This window comes from Rana temporaria, chromosome 6, assembly GCF_905171775.1.
Source record: "Rana temporaria chromosome 6, aRanTem1.1, whole genome shotgun sequence".
Classification (NCBI taxonomy): Eukaryota; Metazoa; Chordata; class Amphibia; order Anura; family Ranidae; genus Rana; species Rana temporaria.
Genome location: NC_053494.1, coordinates 20,465,753 through 20,493,463, shown reverse-complemented (window position 1 = coordinate 20,493,463; position 27,711 = coordinate 20,465,753). Strand labels below are relative to the sequence as shown.

Genomic DNA, 27,711 nt, shown 5'->3' with positions numbered 1-27,711 from the left:
TTGGCTTTTCATTTCAGTGTCCAGAAAAAAAAAAATATTCTGGGCAGTGAAATGAATGATTTGTCATGATTTTTAGCGCAGATTAGCGTTTTTCACCAAAAGCTGGATCTTGATACTAAACGACACTGCCTATTATTGACGTTCATTGATGAAGGCTTTTAAATAACAGAACAATCTCAAAGATAGTATGGGGAACAATTTAAAATTTACATTTCATATGAATCCTACCACAGTGGCTACTACGTCAGTTTTTCTTTTAGTCTTTCTTTTGTTTTGTTTTTTGGTAAAAAAGATTTTGGATTTACTAAAACTGGAGAGTGCAAAATCTGGTGCAGCTCTGCGTAGAAACCAATCTGCTTCCAGTTTTTTTTGCTAAGGCCTAAAGTGGAGTTCCACCCGTTTTTTCGTTTATTAAAAGTCAGCGGCTACAAAAAGTGTAGCTGCTGACTTTTAATAAACCGACACTTACCTGCCCCACGGTCCAGAGATGCGGCCTGCCCGGAGGCTCGCTCCTCTCCCCTGCCTCTCCTTGGCGCCATCATATTAACCGTGGGCACTTGGCCTAGACAGCTGACGACTTTGCGGAGTCGCGCTGTGCTCTCCTATTGGCCAGCCGATCTTCTGGGACTTAAGTTGTGTCCCAGCAAGTTGTGTCCCAGCAGATCGCTGGCAGGGAGAAGCCGCCTAGGGCAAGAGGAGGAGTCGCCTAGGCGGCTGAACAAAGGAAGCAGGAAGTGGGATGGGAAGTCCCACTAAAAAGAGGGTACAGTAAGTTGACAAATCTAAGATGTGAAATGTATATATGGAATAAAATCAATAAAGAGATAAAAAAAAAAGGGGGAGGGTACACGCACCCCTCCCCAAAAAAAATGATATGCCAAATGTGGCATGTCAGGGGGGGAGGAATGCTTAAAGCGGAAGTTTCACTTTTGGGTGGAACTCCGCTTTAATTGAACAAGCTGAAGTTAGAAGCTGATTGGCTACCATGCACAGCTGCACCAGATTTCTCATGTCCTAGTAAATCAACCCCTTTGTCGCTTCTGAAAAAGAAAAAAAAAAAAAATGGGTATCTCCTGGGGCAAAAAACGGCATTCCAGAGGAAGAACACAAGATGGCAGGATTAGCAAAAAGTCCCATGGCCTCCCCAGCAAGTTGATGTTTTTTTATACTGGTGCGGTAGAAATTAGAAAAAATTCCCAGTGGCGTTTTAAAAACTTTTTTTCCCCAGCAGTAATGGGTTAATATTGGCTTTGTAATTATATACTGACATTTAGCATGCCAAGGGTTATCCTGCTAGCAATCATTGTGTGGTGTCACCCTTAATGATGTGCATTGACCGGTCACATTCTTCACACCTTTGATGTCACCTGCAAGTCTTTTACCAGGGAAATGTTAGGATGTGTGTCATATCCATTCACAGGAAAGGCAGTCAGTTTGTGGTCTGAGAGGGAATTTTTATCTCTCTGATCGCTAAAAAAAAAAAATCTGTTGCACGAGGCTTCACAAAATGGGAGCTGTTCAGTTAAACCAAAGCACTCCAAATCTCAGGACCTTGCTGGTATTTAAATTTACAGCACTTATACAAGGGAGCAGATGGCTAAAGTATGTGCTTCGTCAGTATTTTTTAGAGAGATGTAACCTATCAAATCACTTGAAATGGTGGACAAGAAAGCCTTGTTACTCTTGAGAGTGAGCTTATATGCTTTCTTCCTCCGAGGTCAATGTGTATCGTTCATGCTGTAGACCAGGGCTCAAGGTGCCGGGTCGCTATTGCAACTAGAAATTGCATCCTGACGCCTGGACTTTTGTCAGCCCATTTACTGCCGACACCAGCTCGCACTCTTCAAGCTGAGGGGTCTCAGAGGCGATCTCCTGGGGCGTGTGCTGGGCCGAGCTGTGTAGCCGATTGGACGGGCATCAGGTGTGTCTCCTATTCGGGGAGGTGGATCAGATGTAGGGGGTGGGCCCTGTGCAGAGGTAGGTGGCACTGTCTCAGTCGGGGCAGTGTGGGTGTAGTGGGCTGTCAGCGCCCTGCTCTCAGCGTGATCAGTGATTGGGCTGGAGGAGGACAAGGCATCGCCGCCAAGGGCTACATGGTGAGCACCCAAAGGACAAATCGGCTGTTCCACACACCCCGCTCGCCCCTTAATATGTATCCCAGGTCCTGCTTGTCCATCTGCGTGCCCGGGACTGGCATAGCGGTTGCCACCAGGTAGAGGGGAGGGAGGAGAGCTGATACATGTCTGTTCTCCTTCCCCTCTTGTTGCCGACACAGAAATGACATGTATGATGTCACTTCCGGGTCCCCATTGACAGTTTCCTGGCCATCAAGGCCGGGAAAGAATTTAATGCAGTGCGATCTGTATTGCATTGCTGTACATTCAGTGGAGCACAGGGGAGATATCCAGGTTCTTTTAGACCCTGAATGTCTCATTCACCACATAGGAGACCTTGTCATCTACAATACCTGAGACCTTGTCATCTACAATACCTTGAAAAAAGTATTCATACCCCTCAAAATTGTTTACAAATAAATATGAGAAAAGTGTGGCGTTTGTATTCAGCCCCTTTTTACTCCAATTCCCCCAACTAAAATTTAGTGCAACCAATTGCCTTTGGAAGTCACCTAATTAGTAAATAGTCTACTTGTGTATGATTCAGTCTCAGTATAAATACAGCTGTTCTGTGAAGCCCCCAGAGGTTTGTAAGGGAATCTTAGTGAACAAACCACATCATGAAGGCCAAGGAACACAACAGACAGGTCAGGACTAAAGTTGTGGAGAAGTTTAAAGCAGCGTTAGCTTATGAAAAAAAATCCCAAGCTTTGAACATCTCACTGGGCACTGTTCAATCCATCATCGGAAAATGGAAAGAGTATGGCACAACTGCAAACCTACCAAGACATGGCCGTCCACCTAAACTGACAGGCCAGGCAAGGAGAGCATTCATCAGAGAAGCAGCCAAGAGGCCCATGGCAACTCTGGAAGAGCTGCAGAGATCCACAGCTCAGGTAGTTCCACCCAAGCACATAAAATCCCCCCCAAAAAAATTATGCTTCCCCACCCCCATTTATACGCACGTACAAACGTAAATGCATGTGTTGGGGAGCCTATTCTTGAAAACGTTGATTGCACCGAAATGAGGCTAAATAAAGCTTTGTTAAAAAAAAACAAAAAAAAATGGCTTATAACTTTTATAGCTGGCTCCTAGATTGAACGCAAATTTGACAAGCCCCGCTATAGACCCTATTTGTTAATGTAGTCCTACGTCTTTTGTAATTGCCTTTTGGATTTGCCCCCAAATTATGCCATGCTATTCATCTTTTACACTTTTGGGGGAAATTATCGAAACTGGAGCACACAGATAGCTAGATTCAGGTAGGGCGGCGCATCTTTCAGGCGGCGTAGCGTATCGTATTTACGATACGCCGCCGTAAGTCAGAGAGGCAAGTGCTGTATTCACAAAGCACTTGCCTCCTAAGTTACGGCGGCGTAGCGTGAATGGGGCCGGCGTAAGCGCGCCTAATTCAAATGAGGGGGGGTGTGTTTTATGTAAAATGATTGGTGACCCGACGTGATTGACGTTTTTTACGAACGGCGCATGCGCCGTCCGTGTGCATTGCTCCAAAGTACGCCGCAAGGACGTATTGGTTTCGACGTGAACGTAAATTACGTCCAGCCCCATTCACGGACGACTTACGCAAACGACGTCAAAATTTAAAATTTCGACGCGGGAACGACGGCCATACTTAACATTGACTAGGCCAGCTACTTGTTCGACTAACTTTACGCCAGAAAAAGCCATATGTAATCGACGTAAAACATTTTTTCCCCTGGGCGCATGTACGTTTCTGAATCGGCGTATCTAGTCATTTGCATATTCTACGCCGAACTCAATGGAAGCGCCACCTAGCGGCCAGCGTAAATATTGCACCCTAAGATACGACGGCGTAGGAGACTTGCGCTGCTCGTATCTTAGCCTAATTTAAGCGCATCTGGTTTCCAGAATACGCTTAAATTTAGGACGGCGTAGATTCAGAGTTACGTAGGCGTATCTACTGATACGCCAGCGTAAAGCTATCTGAATCCAGCTAAGAATCTGTAGCAGTTTTTCATGGCAACCAATCGGCTTCTATCTTTAGCTTGTCCAGTTAGGCTTTGAAAATTACTAATAGAAGTTGATTGGCTGCCATGCTCAACTGCTCCAGAATCTGTTTTGATCACTCCTCTCCCTCCCGTTTTTAAATTAACTGTCTGCCCTGGTTCCACTGGTAATATTTGGACATCCTCCATCCAGGAAATAAAACCTGCTCTGTCTGATTTGCTGCAGCTTCTAATGCACACTGTGAGAAGCTCATTTAGGTAGATTCACAAAGAGTTAGGCCGGCTTATCTACAGATAAGCCGACCTAACTCTGAATCTAAGCCGACCTATGTTTAAGTGTATTCTCTAACAGAGATACACTTAAACATATCTAATATAGGATGGCTTGCGCCGTCCTATCTTAGATTGCAATGTTCTGGCTTACCGCTAGGTGGCGCTTACATTGCGGCCGGCCTAGATTATGTAAATGAGGGGATACGACGATTCCCGACGATTTACGAGCGTACGCTGGGCCTACACCGCCGAGTTACGTAGTTTCCGTAAGGGATAGGCCGCCTAAATTTAGAGCTATGCTCTAGTGGACTAACTATTGTTAAGTATGGCCGCCGTTCCCGCCGCGAGGTTCGAATTTTTAGCGTCGTTTGCGTATGTCGTCCGCGAATCGGGAGTTACGTCGTTTACGTCTGCGTCGAAATCAATAGGGCCGTATGGCGTACTTAGCCGCAATGCGCCCTGGGCAATGTAGTTGCCCGGCGCATGGGCAGTACGCAAAAACGTAGAAAAACGTGAGGTCAAGCCTCATTTCCATAGTACACGCCCCCAAACAAGTCATTTGAATTAGGCGCGCTTACACCCGCTCGTTTTAGGCTACGCCACCGAAAATTAACAGGTAAGTTGATTTAGAATCACTAATAGCCTAAATAATTTACGGCGGTGTAGCCTAAAAAGACTAGGCTAGGCCGTCTTAGATTTAGGCCATTGTGTGTGAATCTACCCAATTGTGTGCAGTGAAGTCAGAGTAAGCAATTTCAGGAAGTGAGCCTGTACAAGACTGAAGGTAAAGCTGGGGTTTGGCAGCGATGTCGCTAGTTTTTAGAGAACTGACAGATGGCGGCCTAATCTCCAATATGGCCGATCTCACATTGTATGTATGGCAGACCACTTTGTTTGCATTACTTTTTTTTTTTTGTCTTCTGGAATTCTTTCCCGTGCAGGGCAAGGATCAGGGACAAGACAATTCGATTCTGCTAAAAAAAGACATTTATGGTGGCTGTAAATCGACAAGCCTTTGTTTTTCCGAATAACTGTGCCTGGCAACCCGCAATGACCATAAGAACAATAAAATTGTCTTCACCGTCACATGTGCAGAAAGTGAGAGTACAAATAACGAGATTATGTCCTACTTTGTATTATATGTCAAGTTTGCAGCTGGAGAACCGAGGTGGACGCCCAATAAAATGATTATTATTATTTCAGGTACTTGTATAGTGCCGCCCATTTACACAGCGCTTTTACATATATATTATACATTAACTTCAGTCCCTACCCTCAAGGAGTTTACAATGTCTAAGGTCCCTTACATAACTCACATTCATACATACACATACTAGGGCCAATTTAGACAGGCTCTAATTAACCTACCAGCATGTCTTTGGAGTGTGGGAGGAAACTGGACTACCTGGAGGAAACCCACGCAGGCACAAGAGAACATGCAAACTCCAGGCACGTATTGTCGTGGTTGGGATTCGAACCAGTAAAGCTTTTTACTGCCAGGCGAAAGTACTAATCACTACACCAATAAAATCATTATTTTACCATATATTAATTCCCCAGATAGTGAAATGAAAATTAGTCCCAAAAATTAAGATTTTTTTACTTCATATCATTGGTATTATTATTATTATTATTATACAGGATTTATATAGCGCCAACAGTTTGCGCAGCGCTTTACATCAGGGAAGACAGTACAGTCACAATACAATCAATACAGGAGGGATCAGAGGGCCCTGCTCGTTAGAGCTTACAATCTATCTACAATGATTATATAACCCGGTGATAATTTTTTAAAGAATACAGTTTTTCTGTGTTCACAGCAAAAGTTTCCTTCAAGGTGATCCATCGTAATGGCACCCAACTGCATACGCAGCCCAGTCACCAGTGTGCATTACTCTAATGCCGCGTACAGACGGTCGTTTTTTGTGATGACAAAAAACGACGTTTTTGAAAACGTCATTTAAAATGATCGTGTGTGGGGGAAAACGTCGTTTTATGTCTTCTGAAAAACGACCAAAAAAAATTCAAACATGCTCAAATTTTTTGTGTCGTTTTTCAAAACGTCGTTTTTTGTTTCACAGAAATTGACCGTGTGTACCAAAAAACGACGTTTAAAATGACGTTTTTAAACCCGCGCATGCCCAGAAGCTAGTTTCAATGGAAAAAAGTGGTGAAACGTAACCTCGCTTTGCTAGAGCATTGTGAAAAAACGATGGTGTGTAGGCAATGTCGTTTTTGAAAATGAAGTTTCAAAAACGTCGTTTTATTTCATGATTTAAAACGTCGTTTTTTTTTCATCACAAAAAACGACCGTCTGTATGCGGCATAAGGGCCTGTTCACACCATATGCATTGTATTGAGCTTGGCAATTTTGGCCAGCGCTGTCCTGAAGCCTAAACAAAGCAATTTGTCTTGTGTTCTATTGTTTAAAGCGGGAGTTCACCCATTTCTAAAACATTTTTTTTTCTTCCCCTAGATTCCTGCTCGTTCGGTCTAGGGGAATCGGCTATTTGTATTAAAATAGGTGCAGTACTTACCCGTTTTCGAGCTGCATCTTCTTCCGTCGCTTCCGGGTATGGTCTTCGGGAGCGGGCGTTCCTTCTTGATTGACATTCTTCCGAGAGGCTTCCGACGGTCGCATCCATCGCGTCACTCGTAGCCGAAAGAAGCCGAACGTCGGTGCGGCTCTATACTGCGCCTGCGCACCGACGTTCGGCTTCTTTCGGAAAATCGTGACGCGATGGATGCGACCGTCGGAAGCCTCTCGGAAACCTGTCAATCAAGAAGGAACGCCCATTCCCGAAGCCCATACCCGGAAGCGACGGAGAGGATGCGTCTCGTAAACGGGTAAGTACTGCACATATTTTTAAATAAATAGCCGATTCCCCTAGTAATAACGAGCAGGAATCTAAGGGGGAAAAGTGCCCTCTAAGGGTGAACCCCCGCTTTAAGTTCTCACTGCACCAGTAAAACTGCCATCGTGGCTGCTTCCAATATACAGTGGAACCTTGAATTACGAGCATAATCCGTTCCAGGAGAATGCTCGTAATCCAAAGTACTTGCATATCAAAGCAAGTTTCTCCATTGAAGTCAATGGAACCAAAAATAATTTGTTCCGCATTTACTTCAATGGCATGCAATACCGCATGTGGCCAGAGGTGGGGGGGGCGGAGAGCCTCGGAAATACCCGGAAAAGGCAGAGGACGCATTTGGCTGAACTTGAAAAGCCTCGGGAACGGAGGGAACAAATGGCGCTGCCCGGCTCTGGCGCCCCCCCCAGGCCAAATGCGGTATTGCACACCGCTTTGGCTTGAATCCTGCTTGTTTTGCTAGATAACACTCGCAAACCGAGTCAGGATTTTTTTTAAATACAGTGCTTGTATTGCGAAACGCTCGTTAACCACGTTACTCGCAATCCGAGGTTCCACTGTATATTCTGCCTTTTAGTCCTCTGCCTTTGCATAATTGAACAGATTCTGTCTAGTCTTATGAATATTCTACCTTGGTTATGGATAGAGTGGTAAATGGTTAGACCAGCTGTTGAGAGATTTACCCTCTTTAGGGTATTAGACCATTTTCACTGGGACCGATTGTGAAGGCTTCACTGTTTTGAGGGCGAGGTGTTTCTGACATCTCCAGAAATGTGAAGATTAATAATAACTCTGTAGCCAGAGGGGACGCTGTATTACGCAGGGCCGCTCCGGTTTCAGGTCTGGTTACATTGTTATGACATCACATTTCGATCGCATGTTGACTCTCCCTGGGCTACAGTAACGAGCTTGCATGTGTCTACAGCAGCTGCTTCTCACCCAACACAGGGCTACGGTGTTCTACGTATCGCGTTGCAGAGTTCTGTAAATAGATCTTTTCTTTCTTGTAGTTTAAAGCTGGGATCATTTATGTATTCTCTGTAACCCCATTGTCTACCAGTATGACTCATCTCTCCAGTGTGGAATGGATAATGGGTGGATAGGTCAAGAGAGGGTGTCCTACCTATGTTTATACTGATAATTTATGTCTTGCTCAACAATTGACTCAATTAACCGTAGGAGGTCTGCCAAACTTTGTAGAGCTCCACTTTAATGCCGCGTACACACACGGTCGGAATTTCCGACAACAATTGTTCGATGTGAGCTTGTTGTCGAAAAATCACACCGTGTGTATGCTCCTTTGGATATTTGCGGTCAGAATTTCCGATAACAAATGTTTGAAAGCTGGTTCTCAAAATATAGCCACTTTTGACGCACAAAAATCCACACATGCTCGGAATCGAGCAGAAGAGCCGCACTACCTATCGAACTTTTTCGTTTTTCTCGGCTCGTCGTACGTGTTGCACATCACCACGTTCTTGACGTTCGGGGATTTCCGACAACATTTGTGTGACTGTGTGTATGCAAGACAAGTTTGAGCCAACATTCTGTCGGAAAAAAAATCCACGGTTTTGTTGTCGGAATGTCCGATCGTGTGTACGTGTCATTAGTGGTCATCTCGGTTGTGATAAGGGTGCTCATAAAGCAGGAGGTATTTACTGACTGGATCCATTTTACTTTCAGCCCTATAGTGCAAGGTGACAAAACAGACCTGCTGTTTAAATTCACTCTTTATGTGAACCAGTAGGGAGCTTGTCAGCATTTCCAATCGTTTGGAGTAGAAAGTACCTTTTTTCTTGCCATAAATATGATCCATATATAGCTGAACTTTTTCTGATACCTCCTGAATTGGCCCACATTTGAGGTATGGGTGGCCCACTTGTCATCACCCAGCTTGACGAAAGTCCAAATAGACACCAAACATGTCAAGCTCCTTTCTTGTAAAAAAATAAATAAAACACGTCAAGCTCCAAAACCGCACCCACTCGTACAACTTAGGCCTTGTACACACGACCAGACATATCCGATGAAAACGGTCCGCGGACCGTTTTCATCGGACATGTCTGCTGGGAGCATTTGGTCTGATGTGTGTACACACCATCAGACCAAATTCCCCGCGGACAGAAAACGCGGTGACGTGGCGGCGACGTGCGCTAACCAGGAAGTTCAGTGCTTCCACGCATGCGTCGAATCACTTCGACGCATGCAGGGGATTTCGGTCCGATGGTTAGGTGTACTAACCATCGGACATGTCCGACGGACAGGTTTCCACCGGACAAGTTTCTTAGCATGCTAAGATACTTTTGTCCGCTGGAAACCTGTCCGCTAGGCCGGAAAAATGTCCGTTAGGCCCTACACACGGTCGGACATGTCCGCGGAAACTGGTCCGCGGACCAGTTTCAGCGGACATGTTCGGTCGTGTGTACGAGGCCGCATGTACATTATATTATCCATAGGCGTCGCTTTAAAAGCCCCTACAGGTTATCACCTCATATCTATACAGGAGTTACACATGTCTGGTGCTGGAATTGGTGATTTAAATCAGACGTTGACACCTCACATGTGTGATGCAATTGTTGTCCACATACTGACGCCGTGCATTTTCCTTTGAGTGTGAGGGGATTTTTTTTTTTTTTTATCTTTATTTTTACACATTACCTTTTTACATTTTTTTTTTTTGTACTTTTATTGCTATCACAAGGAATGCAAACATCCCCTGCAACAGAAATAGGTCCTCCTTACTGAGATATCTGGGGACTATCAGACCCCAGATCTCTCCCTTTCCCATAAAAGCTTTGGATCATACCAAGATCGGTATGATCCAATGGATAAAGCACCATTTTAGTCCTTTCTTTGCATACGGCTGGGGAGTCATGAAAGGGGTGCCCAGCTTTGAAAAATCGGTGCTCCCCAGCCGTAGGTCTCCCAGACAACAAACTTTGCACACTTGTAGAGGAGAAATGGGGCTACATGTGTGCCAAGATCTGGGTCCAGAGGACCTATAACCAGCCGGTACCGGGTCCCCAAATTCACCGGAGAAATTACTGTTTAACATGGGAGTCAATGGAAGGGGTGCCCGGCTTTGAAAAAAATCGGTGCTCCCCGGCCGTAGGTCCCCCAGACAACAAACTTTGCACACTTGTAGAGAAAGAGTGTGCCAAGTTTTGGGTCCAGGGGACATACGGTTGGCCGGTACCGGGTCCCCAAAATCCGGGAGATCAGGCGCAAAAAGGTGACTTGAGTATAGGCCGAGGGGGGCATTTTCAGCACAAAAAAATGTGCTGAAAAATTCGGCTTATACTCGAGTATATACGGTAATATAATATTGTAATTGTATATAAGAGCCCTACATAGATTGTTAATGTTTTATTTCAGATTTATGGTTTGGTTATATTCAAATGTTAGTGCAGCGCTAAGTTATGTACAATTTGGTATTTTCATTTTAGGTCTACACTGATATGGGAGTGTGATAAGCGTCGGCAGCTATAGAGCATATATTTCGATCTTTGTATAGATAGCAGCTCACAAGGTGCACTTTATTATATGAAGTTAGGACTTATTGTAATACTACGTCACTGCCTCTTTGGTATTGTCAAAGATGTGTTTTATGGACACAATACGTTCCACATTCTGAATTGAGGGCTTGGGCACACAGAGTTTGTGTAAATATGAACAGCCATTGTTTAAGAGATTATGGTGGAGGACAATTGTCCTGTGTTCTGTCTTGTTTTCTGGGAAACCAAATAGTAAAAATGTATTTATTTTCTTCTGCAGAACCTAAGGGTCCGGACTCTAGGTGGGCCGGAGTTCTACACACGTTTCTCCACCAAGTTTAAAGGATGCCTGTCACAGAAATTCATGTTTGTAGATGGAGACAAAGCAGCTTGTGGATCTTACAGGTAATAGAAAAAATAAATAAAAAATTCAGCTGGGGAAGGAGCAAATCAAACATCTTGTCTTACTGCATTTTGAACACCCCAAAAAATTATAGTGATGAGGTGGCAGCTTGCGAGATTTGTTTTAGTGCATCCAGGAACCATAGTTCCAGCATTCAGTCCCACTGCTTGCTGCCTGTCAAAGTCTGTAATGGGCTGAAAGCTGCGGTGGGGCTTGACAGGGCTGGAGGCTGTACCAAGTGGTACTAATGTTTAGAGCAGGGGTGCCCAAACTTTTGAAGAGTGAGGGTCACTTAAGCAACTTGGTAACCAGTCGAGGACCACAATGAGCGGAGCGGGCGGATGTCAGGTCACGGCTACTCTATAGGCCCTCTTACCCACCCAGATGAAAGGGTATGAATTCTCTCCTGGTTTTCAGATTGGAGGTAGGTGAGCATAAACCGACATCTGTCTCTCTATAGAGGTGAATTAAGGGTCCCATTTGTACGGGCCGATCGTGTGAAAAGGGCCTAAGACTGCTTTCACACTGATGTGCTGTTGGTTACCCACACTTTGGGTGCAGCATAGTGCACCTGTGTCTATCCTGCGGGTTAGCTGAACTTTGCCATAGACTTCACCTGTGGCAAAAGCTGGCGCTGTAGAGGAAGCATCGGCTTATGGGGCTCTACTGCTGTTTTCTTCCTCTACCACCAGCTTCATTCATAACACTGATGATGTGGTATAGCGGGTCGGCAAACCTGCGATCTGGGCTTGCCAACCCTCCATTCCAGAGAAGGAGGTCGCGGGCCACATCAGAGGGCTCCGCGGGCCACTGGTTGGCCACCCCTGGTTTAGAGCCATATGCTCCCAGGAACAAATCGCCATAATTCAAGTAGTCTGCCTTCTGGACATGTATTCCTGGGCGCTAGTTAGTACCTCTTGGTACAATGTCAAGCCCCATCCAGCCGCAGCAGCTTCCAGCCCCTTGAAGACTTCTTCAGACCAGTGGAACTGTATGGTTTTCCATCCACATGAAATTGCTGGAATTCCAGGCAGAGGGGCTAAATGCCCAGTGTGCATTAGTAGTGTTTTGAGTTCTGCAGGACCACGAGATGGACAGGCTCTGAGGGTAAAGTAGCAGTTGGGATTTGAACAACTAGAGACGTGTTACAACCCCAGTTCCAAAAAAGTTGGGATGTTGTGTAAAAGCTACATAAAAACAGAATGCAATGATTTTCAATTTTCCATAAACCCATATTTTAGTCACTAAAGAAAATAGAAAACACATCAAATGTTTAAAACTGTGAATATGTACCATTTTAAGAAAGAAATTAGGTAATTTTGAATTTGATGGCAGCAACATGTCTCAAAAAAGTTGGGACAAAGCCATGTTTACTGCGGTGAATCATCCCTTCTTTTTTTAACACTGGAGTTTTTTTGTCTGATCTAGGATTCTAACTGCTCAACAGTCCTGGGTCATCTTTTCTGTATTTTTTCTTTCAAGATGTGCCAAATATTTTCATTTAGTGAAAGGTCTGGAGTGCAGGTAGGCCAGTTAAGGACCCGGACTCTTCTACTAGGAAGCCATGCTGTTGTCATAGTTGCAGTATGCGGTTTAGCATTGTCCCAATGAAATATAAAAGGCCTTTCCTGAAAGACTTATTTTGGATGGAAGCATATGCTGCTCTAAACCCTGGATTTATCTTTCAGCTTTGGTGCCTTTCCAGATTTGCAAGCTGCCCATTCCTTACACACTAATGCACCCCCATACCATCAGAGATGCAGGCTCTTGAACTGAGTGCCGATAAGCCAGAAGGTCCCTCTCCTCTTTAGTCCAGAGAACACGGAGCTCATGATTGCCAAAAAAGAATGACAAATTTTTAATTCATCTGACCACAGAACAGTTTAACGGACCATTTTAAATGGGTCTTGACCCAGAGCAGAATTTCTGGATCATGTTCAGATCTGGCTTCTTCTTTGCATGACAGAGTTTTAACTTGCATTTTTGGATGATGCAACAAACTGTTCACAGATGGTGGATTTTTGGAAGTAGTCCTGAGCCCGTGCAGCGATGTTCATCACAGAATAATGCACGTTTTTAATGCAGTGCCGTCTGAGGGCCTGAAGATCACAGGCATTCAATTATGCGTTTTTTAACTTGTCCCTTGCGCACATAGATTTCTTCAGATTCTCAATCTTTTGATGATAGTTTGTACTGTACATCAGGGGTAGGGAACCGTAGGTGGAAATCTACCTGAACAAAATGGGAGCAGTCAAAGATCACCGGGCACAGTGTTATTTCCTGCAGGAAAGCTGCAGTTATACTGCAATGCACTCGAAGTGTGGGTAAATCACAGCGCAACAGTGTGAAAGCAGCCCTATAGTATTATGCCCAGCGCATTGCTTCCCACTGACCTAAAGATCTCTTCTTTCCTGCTGCTGGCACCACTCTGGAGACCGCTAGATGAGATAAGAGGTGGAGTGGAGTTGGTGTCACTCTGCATGGGACAGAAGCCAGCACTACAGAGGAGGCATCTGCTCTTGCTTCTTACTACAGCTCCAATTTTACAAGTAGTCCCTCTGCACTGCACTCTTATGCTCTGGGATGGTGGATTAGCAAGCCCAGACCGTGATCTACCAGTCACCTGTTTGCGATCTACTGGTAGATCACGATCTACAGGTTGCTGACCCCTGCTGTAGATTATTGGGTAGATTCACGTACGGGCGCCTAAAATTAGGACGGCCTAGCCTACTCTTTTTAGGCTACACCGCCGAAAATTATTTAGGTTAGAAGTGATTCTCAAACCACTTACCTTCAAATTTTCGGCGGCGTAGCCTAAAACGAGCGGGCATAAGCGTGCCTAATTCAAATGACTTGGAGGGGGGCGTGTAGTATTGAAATGAGGCTTGACCTCACGTTTTTTGACGTTTTTTTACACTGCGCATGCGCCGGTCGACTACATTTCCCAGTGCGCATTGCGGCTAAGTAGGCCGTACGGGCCTATTGATTTTGACGCGTACGTAAACAACGTAAATCCCGATTCGCGGACGACTTGCGCAAACGACGTAAAAAATTCGAACGGCGGCCATACTTAACATTGTTATTCCACCTCATAGGTGAATAACTTTAGGCGGCCTATCGCGTACGGAAACGACGTAACTCGACGGTGTACGCTCGTAAATCGTCGGGAATCGGCGTATCCCCTCATTTACATAATCTAGGCCGGCCGCAATGGCAGCGCCATCTAGCGGCCAAAAGAAACATTGCAACCTAAGATAGAATGGCGCAAGCCAGCCTATCTTAGGTATGTTTAAGTGTATCTCTGTTTGAGAATACACTTAAACATAGGCCGGCTTAGATTCAGAGTTAGGTCGGTTTATCTGTAGATAAGCCTGCCTAACTCTTTGTGAATCTACCTATATGTATTTAAAGTCTTTGCAATTTTAAGTTAAGAATTATTATTCTGAAATTTACCCTTTTTAGATGTGGCTTTTAACAGATTGGTGAACCTCTGCCGATATTTACATTTTAAACCTTTTTAGACCTAATCATGTTACTGACCTGTTGGCAGTTAACCTAGTTGCAAAATGTTCCTCCAGCTCCTCCTTGTTGGTACCATTAACTTTGCCAGCATTTTGTTGCCCTGTCCAAACTTTTTTTTTATCTTAAAACAGTACATTTTCTCAGTTTAAACATTTGATACATTTTCTATTGTGAATTAAACATGGGTTTTTATGCAGATTTTACAAAACATCCCATCTTTTTTAGAATTGGGGGTTATAGAACTATTTTATATGGATCAATGGCAACACTGGATAACAAATGATTTCTAAAATGTTGCGGTCTAAAACTTTTGGTGATTTAAAATTAGGGCTGAAACAACCTATTGACATAATTGGTTTTGAAAATAGTTGACAGCCATTTTCATAATCGATTAGTTGGTCTGCATACAGAATGCATTATTTGTTTACATATCAGGAAATACAGTGCCGCTCAGTACACCGTTCACACATTGACCTTAAAGGTTGTCGGTGTATTAAATGGGCAGTCCTTTTAAGGTTTTGTGAGACATCTTTAGCAAGCCTATAGACCTGCTGTTCTCAAACTTTTGCTTCTGTTGACTTTTTAGTGACTGTATCTGCTTAGTAAAAACATGAAGGTTACTGATTTTATTTTACCTTTTTCATTCTCTACAGCTTCACCTGGTCGGCAGCAAGGATTGACCGAAACTTACTCACTGTTTTGTCTGGTCAAGTTGTGGAAACCTTCGATAGACAATTCCAGGAACTCTACCTGCTGTCTAAGGGGATGAGCCTCAAGAATGTTCAGATGGTCAATGAGCCAGAGCCTGAACCAGTAATACAGCCAGCTGCAGTGCCAGCAGGCCATACAGAAGCAATGGCCAGGAAAATGCATAATCCTAAATATGCTCTGGTGACTGTCAAGAGTGCCAGTGAGGCTGGCAAAGACAGTAAAAAAGAAAGTGACGTAGTCAAGAAAATAGCCATCAAACCACGAGCAGCTGCCCGAGAACAGCCGATGGATGAGCCCCAGCTTCACCCAGCTTTGCAAGACATGGAACGAGCTAACATGTTTGACTATCTGCCCACATGGGTAGAGCCAGAGCCAGAGCCTGGAAATGAGATCTTAGGATACATCAATATCATTGATCCCAACATTAGGAATGCCCAACTCTCTCAGATGAACAGAATCAAGATTTGTGACACTTCCCAAGCTACAGCCCAGTATATGCAACAGGCCAAAGAGATAGAAAGGCAAAAACAAGAGAACTCAGAGCATGATCATGAGGACAGTAAGCCACCCAGTCAAACTAGCTACAACCAAGAACACCAACATAGTCATATGGCAAACCCATCCAGACAGACCAACCAGGAACAAGTGGTGTCTGGTCACATCAATGTTTCTAGACAGGCCAGCCTGGAACAGAAAATGGATCCTAGCTCTAGCAAGCCCGACCTATCTAGGCAGGCAAGCCATGGCAGGGAATCTCAGGGTAGCAAGGATAATCCATCTACACAGAGAAACCAAGACCTGGGATATGGGTCCAGACAGGCAAGCCTAGAGCAGAAACCTATTAGTGACATTGAGACTACTATATCCAATCTGATTAGTCTAGAGGAGTCTCTCTTAAATACTGATATTATTAGTGTACAACAGCCTAATAATGCCGATTCAGCAGGCCAGGAGAGTCCGGATGTATATTCTTTACAAAAATCTGAAGGTATTGCAGCGCTAGCAGGTAATCATCACCTTTTGTCTCACAAGCCACCCCCAGTGCCAAAACCAAGAACAGTGCCTGTAACGGACTTCATCAGCATGAAAAACGCCCTCAATGCCAATTCGGGTAGAATAGCGACACCGACAGAAGAAATCCCTGCACCGTTCGTCAACGGGGTTGAAGGAGACTCTGAACAAATTGACATTCTCATTGAAAACGAACCTGCTCCCAGTGAGCAAGATGAAGAGTCTAAGGGGTCTGCTGGAGAGTATTCCTCCAGTGGTTCTGGTTCTTTACCAAAGTCCAATGCCTCTTCTATGTCTGAGGAGTACTACCCATCTACAAGCTTACAAAGGAGGAGTTCTGACCGTATCCCCAATGGAGAGCGTCCATCTCTACAGCGCAAACTGAGTGACAGTCACATCAGCAGAGGGAGCTTTTCGAGCCCCCTCATCTCCCAAACATTTATGGATGCAAGATCAATGGAAAATGGAAAGAGAAGGAACACACTGGAAGAGGAGCTGAACCGTGTTCTATCATCCAGTCACCCATTGCAAGGGAAAGACCGGCTTTTCTCTTTGGAAACTCCTCAGGTGTGTATAGATGTCAACAATCTTCCCACAGACCAATGTGACAACTAAATAACAATTCTAAAAACAAATTGCTTGACTTTAGTATGAACTAAGTTGGATACTTGAACATTTTTTGCTGTTGAGTTTTATATTTGTCTTTTGTAGACCAGTTTTACAAGAGGAGCATATCACTACTATGCTTTGTTGGTAAAAGTTAGATACCCTGGACTCTACTGGTCAAAATACTTCTGTCTTGTGACATGTTTTGGCAAATACAAAATGGCTGCTGCTTTTGGAAGATTTGGTTTAATAAACCCATTCAGAGCCACACGTTTATATTGCATATAAGAAAAGACAGCGGTTGAAATGCTTTTAGGCAGAACCAAATAGTTCAGTTTTGATGGACCAAGACTAATACAAATCTGTTTCTGCTGATTTTTAAATTTTCAAAAGTCTTTATTTACACTTTAAGAACGTTTTTACTTTCACAGAATACCTCCACACTTGCTACTGCTACCCTTCTAGATGTCAGGGGTGTCCCACTCAGATCCTAAACTAATCGACTGTTTTACCTCATTACCAAAGAGCAAGCAAAACTGCCAGCATCCATTGATTGCTGTTTTTTTAGAGTTGGGACTATATTTTTGTAGCTTGCATTGGAAGCCAGTGGGTTTTTGAACATAGGCTGTTACATCCAACGTAAGCAAAATAGCCTCCACAAATATTGGCAAAATGTTTGCTGCTTAGGTACAATAACTAATTGGCAGGAGATATGTAAGGGATTCCCCATTCAAGGTCTAACTGGTGGAGGAAATGGGTAAAGAACCAAGGTGGGGCATGTGTTTTGTGACTTTAGCCAGTATTACACATACGAGTCTGAACTGGCATACAACGTGACTATCAAAACTTTGACAGTAAAGCTCTAGATTCTGATTAATCAAACAACAATTTTGTTTAATTAACGTGCAGTGAAGGCATGCTAAAGTGACCGCTTGAGCATTCCTTAACCGATTTTTTTATTTTATTTTTTTAGCGCCTGCGTGTTATTGCAGCTTGAGTCAGTGCCCTAGTCGTTTACACTACCAGATGTAAATGCAACAGCCCCATTTTTTTGATTTTGGCCCTTTTAGTAATTTGATACCATCAAGCATGAGGGTTGAGCAAGCGTTCCTGTGTGCAGGACGAATGCAATATAAAACTAGGACCAGTCTGCAGGTAGCAGAGTGTCAAAAAACTAGAACATTCCTATTAACTGAAGTGTATCCTTAAAGTGGCGTTCCACCCAAAATTGGAACTTCAACTTTTGGAATCCCCCCCCCCCCCCCTCCGGTCTCACATTTGGCACCTTTCAGGGGGGAGCAGATACCTGTGTAATACAGGTTTTTCCTCCCACTTCCTGGCATAGATCACCACGATAACCTACACCACTTCTGGTGCCTACTCTGTCCTCCCTTGCTGTCTTCTGGGAGAAACACAGGTCCCAGAAGACAGCAGGGAACAATGAGGTTGCGCATGCGCAGTACAGAACCATGAAGAGATGCCGCAAGGCTTCACTTCCTGAATTCCCTTACCGAGGATGGTGGCGGCAGCAGCTGAGAGCCGACGGATAGATCGGCTTCGGCTGTCGACATCGCGGGCGCCCTGGACAGGTAAGTGTCCATATATTAAAAGTCAGCAGCTGCAGTATTTATAGCTGCTGGCTTTTAATATATTTTTTTCCGGCGGACCTCCGCTTTAAGCCGACATCAAGATATTAGTGTTCCAACTTTGGGGAGTCTGCTGTTATTTGGGCTGGAACGTTACTGGAGTTGAATGCTTGCCCTGCTTCTCGGCCTGTACACCGTGTTCTGATTACAATGTTTACCATGGCACAGTGATCCTTGTATCTCTGTACAATTTCATTGGTAGCTGTCAGATGACTTGTATATGCTTGTTTTTGCATGTTTCTCTCTTAAATGGTGTTTCCTCTTGTAGTGTTGGTAGTTATAAAGAAAGGTTTGGAGATATTTATGTTGAGAATTTCTTTGCTGAATAGAGTAGAAAGAATATGTCTACTAAAGTACACGTCCGCATACACACCTTACTAAAGTGAACATAGATTGCAGGCACGTCTAGATACGCCCTACGTTTGGGCAATCCCAATGTACAAGTTTAGAACACCTTTTGGTAATGTCAAATGTCCCTATCCTCTTCCTAACTAATGATACATCACTAAAACAAGTGGAATCATTGGCCAATAGGAAGGGGTATTAGGCCATCCCTCAACACTACAGGAAACTGTTGGCACTTGTAGATTAGGGCATCCCATGGTTGTTGGGCCTCCTTCAGTGGTCTTGTAAAGTTCTGAAGGTATTTCTGCTTTGGAGCGGAGCTCTCATTGGTGTTTTTTTTTTTTTTTTTTGCTGATGTGTAAAAACCATAGTCCATTTTACCTTTTAAAGGGCAATTAGGGTGAAGTTTGACCCACCAGTTTATGACGTTTATGGTCAGACTACGGTTATCACCGGCTCTAGAGTTGATTTTTCATGTATTCACACACATCCACCAGAGGGTACATGATTTAGCATTACTTTATCCATACCCACTAGTAGATATAGAATAAGAATTTATAGAGAATTTGGTGACAACAGTAGATTTGCTGAAAAGCCATGCTGGCGAACATTCCACAGTTGCATCTCCTAAATTAACAACCTTTTGAGCAGAATTCTAGTAAATTGAAACGGCTTCATTCTCTTTTGTATTGGTTGACTGTAACTTTATTGTCAAGATGCACCGATGAACTGACATCAAAGAAGAAACCATTACGCTTTTTACAGTTTTTCCTTAGGCCGCATTCACACCTAAGCGTAGCGTTTTCGGTCGTTTTTTCCGGTGTTTTGTCGCACGTATTAACACGTATTCGCATACAGCGTTGTCCGACGTTTTTGAACTTCGTGGTTTTTTATTTTAACCAATAGGAAAAATGCTAATTTCTTTCATCATTTCTTGCTGTTTGTAGATTTTTTTTTTTATCTTCTTCCTGGGTGAATATTCTATTTCACAGAACAGATTAAAGCGACAAAACGCCCGTAAAAAAAGCTCTGTGTCGCGCTAGACGCTTGAATCGAGCATTTCCATTCGTTTCTATGGGAATACAAACGTTCAAAAATGCCCAAATCAGCCCGATTTGCGCGACAAAAAAGGGTCCAGAACTTGTTTGAGCTTCAGGCGCTTTGGAGTGGAGATGTGAACCATCTCCATAGAGAATAATGTATTTTTTTCCCCTCTAGCGTTTTAGAGCTTCAGGCTACAAAACGCTCAGGTGTGAATGCAGCCTAACAGTTAAACAATTTGTGTGAAAGGTGTCAAGGTTTCTTTTTTCATTTCTGTTCACCTGCGTCTGTCTGTGCGGCTTTAAAATTAACGTACGGTCAAGCAAAACGAGGGTGTGAAGCCGTTTTATTTTACTGGAATTACATTGTATATACCAGGTCCAGGCAAGGTCTGAAAGCTGCAATCCTTGAAGCAGGGGTATGTCAAGCTGGCTACCTTGCAACAGTAAACTCCTAAAATTTTACTTTTCTCTTGCTGCAAGTGTCACCCTTGTATTTTGTTGAGTACATTTAATGTACATTTGTATAGCTCTGAATTTAGACTGTGTATATATGTTAAGAATCGTTCATTGGGGATTTGAATAAATTTTAGGTCAAACGACCTTTTCTGGGTCGTGTATGCCCTTTCATTAAACTACATTATGCTTTTCCATGTTCTTTCCTATTCCAGAACATCTTTTTTGTCAAATGGCGGCCAAAACTGTATAGTAGATTCCAGGTGAGGTGGTTGTGTAAAGGAGCAGAATTTTTTTATCTTGGAGTCTGCGCTCCTTTTTTTTTTTTTTTTGCCAGACAATATTTTGCTAGCTACAGAAGCTGCAGATTGCTGTCACTGCATGCTGTTATTGAATCTACGAGTCAGATCCCGCCTCCCCAACCTCAGGCTGTATGTTGCATGCATGCTTATAGCCCCCTTTTTTGATTGCTTTTGGGAGTTTTTCCTATTGCACCTTTGCTAGGTAATGCCCAATCATCCAATACTTTTAGGTCCGCTGGTGCGTTACAGAGCTCTTATGTAGATTTTATTACCCTACTTTGCGCCTTCTGCAAACACTGAGATGGTCATTTTAATGATAAATTATTAATCGCCAAATTAAATGGCAACATGGAACCTTGCGGCATTCCTCCTTTTTACGTCCTAATTTCTTTTATTTAAGGTCTTTAATTTATAATATAGAGATCTATTAACTCTGACTTTTATTGGATAAGTTCAACTTTTGTAACATGTTTCACCCGTATTTAGGATGTAACATGGTACTGTTAAAGCAGATCCCGCATCCCTCTCAAGCCCCATCGTGACAGTGAGCGGAGATCTTCTCCCCGTACCCGCTGTCAGAATTTATAAAAAAAAAAAAAACTTGGCCATGCTGGGCTTTGCCCACTCAGCTGTGTCGTTTATTCACAGAGTTCTGTGAATGGTAGGACTACAAGTACTGACAACCTTTGCAGATGTCTGCTTGTACTTATCAATGAACTACCAGGGCGCGGGTTCGCTGTTGAGCACTCTAGGTAGTTCATTGATGCTTCCTGACATTGTGTAACTGCCTACCAGTATGAGCAAACAGCTTGCATTACTTTACAGTCTCCTAACAAAAAATAAATAAATGCACTTTTTTTAACCTGCAAAAGGATGTGCTTTTTATTATTGTTTTTTTATATTTTTTTTACAAGGGTGAACTTTTATCCTTTAAACTCCCTGTTGAGCTGAACCTTCATTTTACGGCTTATTTTAGGCACCTATCACTAAATTCAGTTGCTTTGGGCTGCGCAATCAATACTGTATTGTAGTAGTTTTTGTTTTTAGAATATGTTTTACACAATGGTGACTGTTTTGTGCATGGCAATGTTTCTGTTAAGCATGTATAATTTTTTTTTTCTTAAATAGTTATGGGGAGTGGCAAGGATGCACCTTTCACCCTAAAAATGTTAAGGCTAAAAAAAGAGTTCTCTCTTTTCTTATGTTAGGAATTTAGCAGGAGTCCTTTGCGGTACTCTTCTTATACCTATTTGTGAATTAGTTCATAATCATTATGAGTAGATTGTAGTATACTTTATTTGCCCATATTTACAGCAAAGACCGCACATTAAATCTGACGGTGGAACAAGGTTGAGGTTTTGTACTTTAATCCTGTGTCATGGTTTCCAGTTACTGGGCACACTGCCTGATAATATATACGCAATATACTGTATATCCACTAATGTCCAATGTAGAAAATGGCGGCTGCTCTGGTAAGCGAACAGTTTAAACTCGAGAAGCACTCGTCAAACTTAATAAAACGCAAGTTTCTATTACAATTGGACTTCCTACCTGGGTACAGAGCCCTGCTGATCATCCCTGGCATGATGATGAAGATCATAGGCAGCATTTTGAGGTAGCTGGCGAGGATGGATCCGGCCTTGGCATGGCTCAGGTTCTTGGCAGACAGAGACCTTTGTACAATGACCTGAGAGAATGAGAATAGATCTTTTTAATGCAGTGAAAGTCTCGTACCCGATTTTATATTAAAAATAAAAGGCTCATTTGTAGATACTGAGATCTAGCCCAACTGGGATCTAACGGAAAAAAAAATAAGTGCCAAGTTTTTATTGTGCTCCCACTTCCGAGGCTTCCCCTGACTTCCTGTACCTGAGACACAAGAGGGATTAAATCTGCACAGGGAACAGGTGTCACCATTGTAAGATTTTGCTAATGCCTATTCCTGTAAATGTTGGATTTTTCTCTTTGACATTGTGGTTTTGCATGCATTATAGCAACGCAAGTGATGTGTGTTAGTTCTATTTATTTTGAAGGGCATCTCAACACACAAAGGCAACGCAGCTCCAACATATGTGTTGTAGCGCACCTCATCGCACTGCAACACCCTACCATGCTTTGCCAAAAATGATGAATGTGTGTTTTTTTTGGAGTTGCCAGCCCATGCAGGCATTCCCATTGATGGCAGTTGGGATGCAGCAGCTGCAGAGACATGGACACTGCTTCTAATTTGACATCTGTGCAGGTGCACGGCCCCAATCGCACTGTGTGTGTTCAGGACCATGCACCTACAAGGATGTCAGATTGGGAGTAGCGACTGTATCCGTGCAGCTGCTGGGTCCCACTTGACATCAATGAGACTGCGTGCACAGGGATGCATGGAAAACCTCTGCATCCCTGTGCTGGTAAACATGGCCCTTCTACAGGCATACGCTTTAATACATCCGTGTGAATGAGGCCCAAATGTACTTGAATTCAGTGTATCTACTCTGACCCTGAACACACAAAATTCTATTTTCTATAATCACAGATAACATGAAAGCACCTAAATGTGAAGAAATATTCTATAAAAACACATGTATGTTATTGCCAGTGTAAATGAGCCCTAAGGCCCCTTTTTGCATGGGCTTTTCCGGTGTTTTGTCAGATTTGGTAACGGTAGTGACGTTCCATCGCCGCCATCTTGCTACACCCCATACTCCTCCATAATAAGGACACACTGAGAAGGGGAAGCGGACATCTTGTTACACCCACCGTTTTACATTTGACACTTGTTTTTGACAGTAAAGTGAGTTTATATAGTGAAATCCAGTACTTAAAACTCTGTCTGACTGGTTAGATGTTGAATTTTAAAAGCAGCAGCAAGCCTGCTCATCTCATAGTATTGCTAATCTGACAGAACAGTTCTGCTATTAAAATTCAACATATAAACATTCATATGGAGTTCCGAGTAGTAGATTTCACTATATAAACTCACTTAAAAATATGTGTAAAATGCAAAACTCCGGTGGGTGTAACAAGATGTCCGCGTTCCCCTTCTCAGAGTATCCTTACAATGGAGGAGTGTGGGGTGTAGCAAGATGGTGGTGACGGAACTAGATACATACACACACACACATCAAAAATGGACTTCACATCCCGTATCCCTATGGGTGGTTGGATGCAAGTAGACAGATGCATCCATATATAACCGCCTACAGTAGAGGTCCGTTCAGGTTCATCGGCTCGAGCAGAAAAAGCTTGTGTCCAGGTCCACTTCTTATGACCTAATCGTATGTGGGCGATAGGCGGATACACATCTGGCTTCCCACAGGGATTACATGGGTCTTTTTCCTCCATCAAAAGATGGAGGAACAATCAGAACAGACCAGCGCTGTTTGAAAGGGGCCTAACTGGTTGGAACGGATGAGAGCTGTGTTTTAACTTTATAAACTCGTCCCATCCACCACCTGGGAAAATGCGAAGGAGCATCGTATTGGTTGTTGCTGGAAAATCAGACAGTCTTTTTAGATACCCCAAAAAATGAGGTTCAGCGAGCAGGTGCAGTGTTTAATAGTAAACTGACACTAAAGGTTTCTGGGAACCTCGCACAAGGCCATTGACATGTTTCCTGTCAGTTTTACCCAATTGATACCGCAACTTTTAAATCACACCTGCATTGTCATCTGATAATTCTCTGCCGTGGGCCAGCGTTGCCCTCTAGTGATAGAACATGACGTTCACTTTTTAAGGGCTTATGCACTTAGGCATATGTGTATTTTCTACCCAGAACTCAGGTTCTTGCTGGCTGGGCTAACAAAAGATCCTGCAAAAAAAATACTTGAGTTTGGACACATACAATTCATCTAGTGACTGTAGGTGTGTATGCAGAGTGTAGAATCAGCAGCTATGTATGGCCTTTTTAAGGTACACTTTTTATAGGAGAGCTGGAAAATAAAAGGGGGCGTTTTGAAATGTAGAGCTGTTGAAATTGTAAAAAAAAAAAATAGAAATAAAAAAGAGCTCCATTATACTATGATAAACAAATCCAAATAATGTTATCAGATTTCCGGGGCTTGATGTCCATGCTTTTCATATATCTAGCAAAGCTAGGAACTTTCCCCGTTCCCATTGCATCATGGGAGCTCAGTTTGTATTTCCTGGTGCAGAAACTCTCATCTGGAAAGAGAAGTGTCTGTAAACAGGAAGAGGGGAATTCACAAGTACTTGGTATAGGAATTCCATTAAAGCTACAATGAATTGCTAAAGATTAAAGTCTTCCTAAAATGTATAATGGAATAATATAATGTGGTCATCTAGCACACGAATAGTTCTTTAGAAGTCGCTTGCTATAGTATTCTCTCTTATCGTTGGCCTGTGCTATATGTCCTCAACGCATGTGTGTGTTGGGTTTTACATCTGTGTTCCTAACTGACTAATCTAGCCTGCTGCCTGTTTTACTAACCCGCTTTCCTTCTCTTTCTGCTCCTCAAGGAGAAAAACAATTTCCAGTACACTTCCAACGGGCCCCCAGGAGGATATGACCGATTCTCTTCGCAGCACGGGGCTCGGAACGTAGGCAATGACAGGGGCCAAAGAGAAGTAGGCATGGATGGCCCCAGCGCATACCGCCATGTCAACAGAAAATCTGAAGGGCTTGCGTCAAGACCTGGATTGTGGAGCGCCAAGGACTATGGCAAAGGATACACTAGCCCTGGGTCTCAGAGCCCCGTGCCCACCGATAATGCATCAACTCCATTTGGAATTCCCTTTTCTAAGCTCTCCCAAACCAAACACCTCAAGAGTAAGCTTGGGACAACAAACCTGGACTCTCGGAGGAGAAGTCATGGCCCACCGGGGCACAAGGACCTGTAAAAAAGCTGCGTTTATAGACTTGCCTATTCAATCTTGTGTGAAGGGACAAAGATTAATCTACAAACGCGGTCATGGAAGAGTACATTATATGAATGTATGAAGGACTGTGCCTGAATCACGAGTGGCCATTACCATGGCCTTTATGTTCTGCGAAAATGCCACGACCATGTGCTGACCATGGACTGCCTGAAACTTGTAAATACTTGGTGAGGTGTGCAGAAGTTTTATGAGGGATTTTCATGTCAACCTTCTCTGCCTGTTCTTCTGGTTCTGCATCTACTGCACTACCGCGCTTTATGTTTACATTGAACCAGGTCAATTTTTATTGTTTGCGTAGACTGGTTTAATTTCTCTGTGAAAAATATATTATTACAGGTCTGAGACTCTGCCCAATGTTCTCCAAGTGAACCTGTTGTATGTGGTGGCCTTACTGAGAAGAGAGTTCTTATTCATAAAGCCCAACAAGTCCCTGAAATGTTCCATCTCATAGACTTTTTGTAAAAACAACCTCTTTATTTATAGTCTCCACTTTCCTATTATATGAGTTGTGTATGGCCAGCAGTTTGGGCAATCTCGCCAGTGCCCTGTCAATAACCTCAACATTCCAGAAAATAATGGCAGTGTTTACATCTTCCAGAAGTGACATCATGATATCGCTTCTGGCCTCCCAGCACCCTAGAGATGGCTGGGGACCATCTGGTCCACGGCCATCTTTATGGAAACCCAGCTGCACTGCCACATTGGATACTGGGCACCCTAATCACATGGAAGAGCCCGGAGAGGTGCCAGTGGGCAATGGGAGGTGGGAAGGGGGACATCCCCTCCTGCCTACTGTAAAAGCAATCCAGCTGTTAATGAGCCGCTAGGAAGGCTTTTACAACACGGCAAATGTTTGGCTGAAGAAAAAGATACCGGGATGATGCCTGTAGCTGAAGGCATCATTCCAGTATAACAGATGAAATTCAAGGACGTCCACCCGTCATGAAGTGGTTAAAATATAACCTATGGCAGTAAAGAACTATATAAGGAGAAAAAAAAATGCTTAAAACCTTAAATGGGCTTCAGAATTCACTCTACTCAGCCTATTAGTAAAATATGTATTCTGATTGAATTCTATGACTTGCATCACCTAAGAATAAGAACGTTTCTCTGGCTAATGCTAATAAGTTTAGGAAACTTGTCAAAATAAATTTTGGGACAATTTATTTCTAATGGTATAAAGATAATGACTGCTCCAGAATTTGCACCTTTTTAAAGACATGTCAGCATTACCAACTCTCATATTTGTATAATGACAGGTTCACTTTAAGGATTATGGGCTAGTTGTTTCATTTAGAACATTTAAGTTTAGTTTTACGAATCTCTTTTAATTGGTGCTGCTTAAGTTGAGCTCTTCAGTAAGCGACAGAATGATCAGGCTGAAAACAAAGGTCTTCATAGCTCGTTTGTTTTTGAGGAGTAAAACTTCAACTACAAAAGCCAACTTGGTTTAAAGATGGAAAGATTTTTTGTGAAAAGGGTCAACGTTTTGGCCCTACTGTCTAGGGAGTCGCACAGAGAGATTAAGGAAGTGAGTGAAGAAAGTGGATGGTTTGGGCAAAGTGTACCCCCTTCACCTCAGTGAAGGGAGGCGGCCATTTTGTGTGGTGAATTGAATCATTGCTTATGAAAATGAGGCCTGTCCTGTCACAAAATGGCAACCATATCCTGAAAACACAGCAGTATACTACAATAGGCCTTGTATGTAACAGGATATGAAAGGAAATGGCCATCCAATTTTTACCTTCATAGATTAATTGAAAACGCAACACAGTTTCCGTTTACAAAATTCACCACAGAAGGCCCGTTTTGCTAGGTATGGTTTAACCCACAAAAATGGCCGCCTCAAAGTCACAGCCTGTGCTGTATATACTAACTGGCATTATAAGGACCAGATGGCCAACCCATCTAAAATGGCTGCCTCTGGGATTTGTACATGACAGGAATATTGTTAATTAAAAATCTATGTCCAGCCAAAGCTTTTCATTTTAGTTTGAGGAAGGATTGGAAACCCTACCACGTTTTAATTGCCATCTGGG

General features: G+C 43.3%; 2 protein-coding genes across 3 annotated transcripts in view; one reads left to right on the top strand and one right to left on the bottom strand.

Annotated features, from left to right (window-relative positions):
* FAM83G (family with sequence similarity 83 member G) overlaps positions 1-27,121 on the top strand; it is an 81,218-nt gene extending 54,097 nt beyond the window's left edge. Inside the window, exons 3-6 of one of the 2 annotated variants that reach the window (XM_040356421.1) lie at positions 11,021-11,145; positions 15,319-16,954; positions 20,696-20,743; positions 25,253-27,121. In XM_040356421.1, coding sequence (XP_040212355.1) covers positions 11,021-11,145; positions 15,319-16,954; positions 20,696-20,743; positions 25,253-25,633 — 2,190 coding nt within the window. In that variant the 3' untranslated portion in view covers positions 25,634-27,121. The remainder of the gene's footprint in view (positions 1-11,020; positions 11,146-15,318; positions 16,955-20,695; positions 20,744-25,252) is intronic. The other variant, XM_040356422.1, reaches the window with a different exon arrangement.
* The window catches only part of SLC5A10 (solute carrier family 5 member 10), a 203,047-nt gene that overhangs the window by 121,646 nt on the left and 53,690 nt on the right, over positions 1-27,711 (bottom strand). Inside the window, 1 exon segment of the mRNA XM_040356423.1 lies at positions 22,334-22,469. Within this exon segment, the coding sequence (XP_040212357.1) occupies positions 22,334-22,469 (136 nt within the window).